This window comes from Penaeus monodon, chromosome 29 (genome assembly GCF_015228065.2).
Source record: "Penaeus monodon isolate SGIC_2016 chromosome 29, NSTDA_Pmon_1, whole genome shotgun sequence".
NCBI lineage: Eukaryota > Metazoa > Arthropoda > Malacostraca > Decapoda > Penaeidae > Penaeus > Penaeus monodon.
Genome location: NC_051414.1, coordinates 37,333,166 through 37,333,744, shown reverse-complemented (window position 1 = coordinate 37,333,744; position 579 = coordinate 37,333,166). Strand labels below are relative to the sequence as shown.

The 579-nt window shown below is 50.4% G+C and overlaps 1 protein-coding gene across 1 annotated transcript in view; it reads right to left on the bottom strand.

The window, feature by feature from the left end:
- Positions 1-6: 6 nt before the first annotated feature.
- Positions 7-579, bottom strand: part of LOC119592225 (galactoside alpha-(1,2)-fucosyltransferase 1-like) — a 12,569-nt gene continuing 11,996 nt past the window's right edge. Inside the window, exon 6 of the mRNA XM_037941059.1 lies at positions 7-441. Within this exon, the coding sequence (XP_037796987.1) occupies positions 212-441 (230 nt within the window). The 3' untranslated portion in view covers positions 7-211. The remainder of the gene's footprint in view (positions 442-579) is intronic.

The following is a 579-nucleotide window of genomic DNA, read 5'->3' as shown; positions in this document are numbered from 1 at the left end:
TTTGGGGGACATGATATACAAAGCGAACTTACATTAACATCAACACCATCGGTATACACATACAAGCGGCTGCTTTTATTTCCTACTACAAAGAAAACAGAGATATCAAAAACATTAAATAACTCATCAAGTCGCCAACAGAAGTTTGAAACACATCACCTCCATACAACACACACAATTCCGACCCTTACAGCCACCTATCCTATGCCTTCTATTCGCTCCTCACAGGACCAGGGGAATCGTCCGCATCCCTGTCGATCGGCAGAATGGCCGGGTCGTCCACGCAGTCGTAATGAGAATACTTGTCGTTGTTATTAACAGGGTGGGCGATGTGTCCTCGGGCCAGAATCGCCCCCATGAAACTGAAGGTGCCGTAGCTGATGATGGTGTGGTCGCCCAGGGACAGGAGGGCGATGTCGTTCACAGGGTTCTTCTGACTTCCTGTAGGGGGCGAGAAAGGAGGGAAAAGGAGGGTGAAGCCGGGAGTGTTGTTGAGGGGGTGTGTCTTGGGGGTAAGGGTTGCGGGTGTGGTGGGAGAGGGTTTGGTTGGGTGTGTGTGTGTGTGTGTTTCGTGTTTAC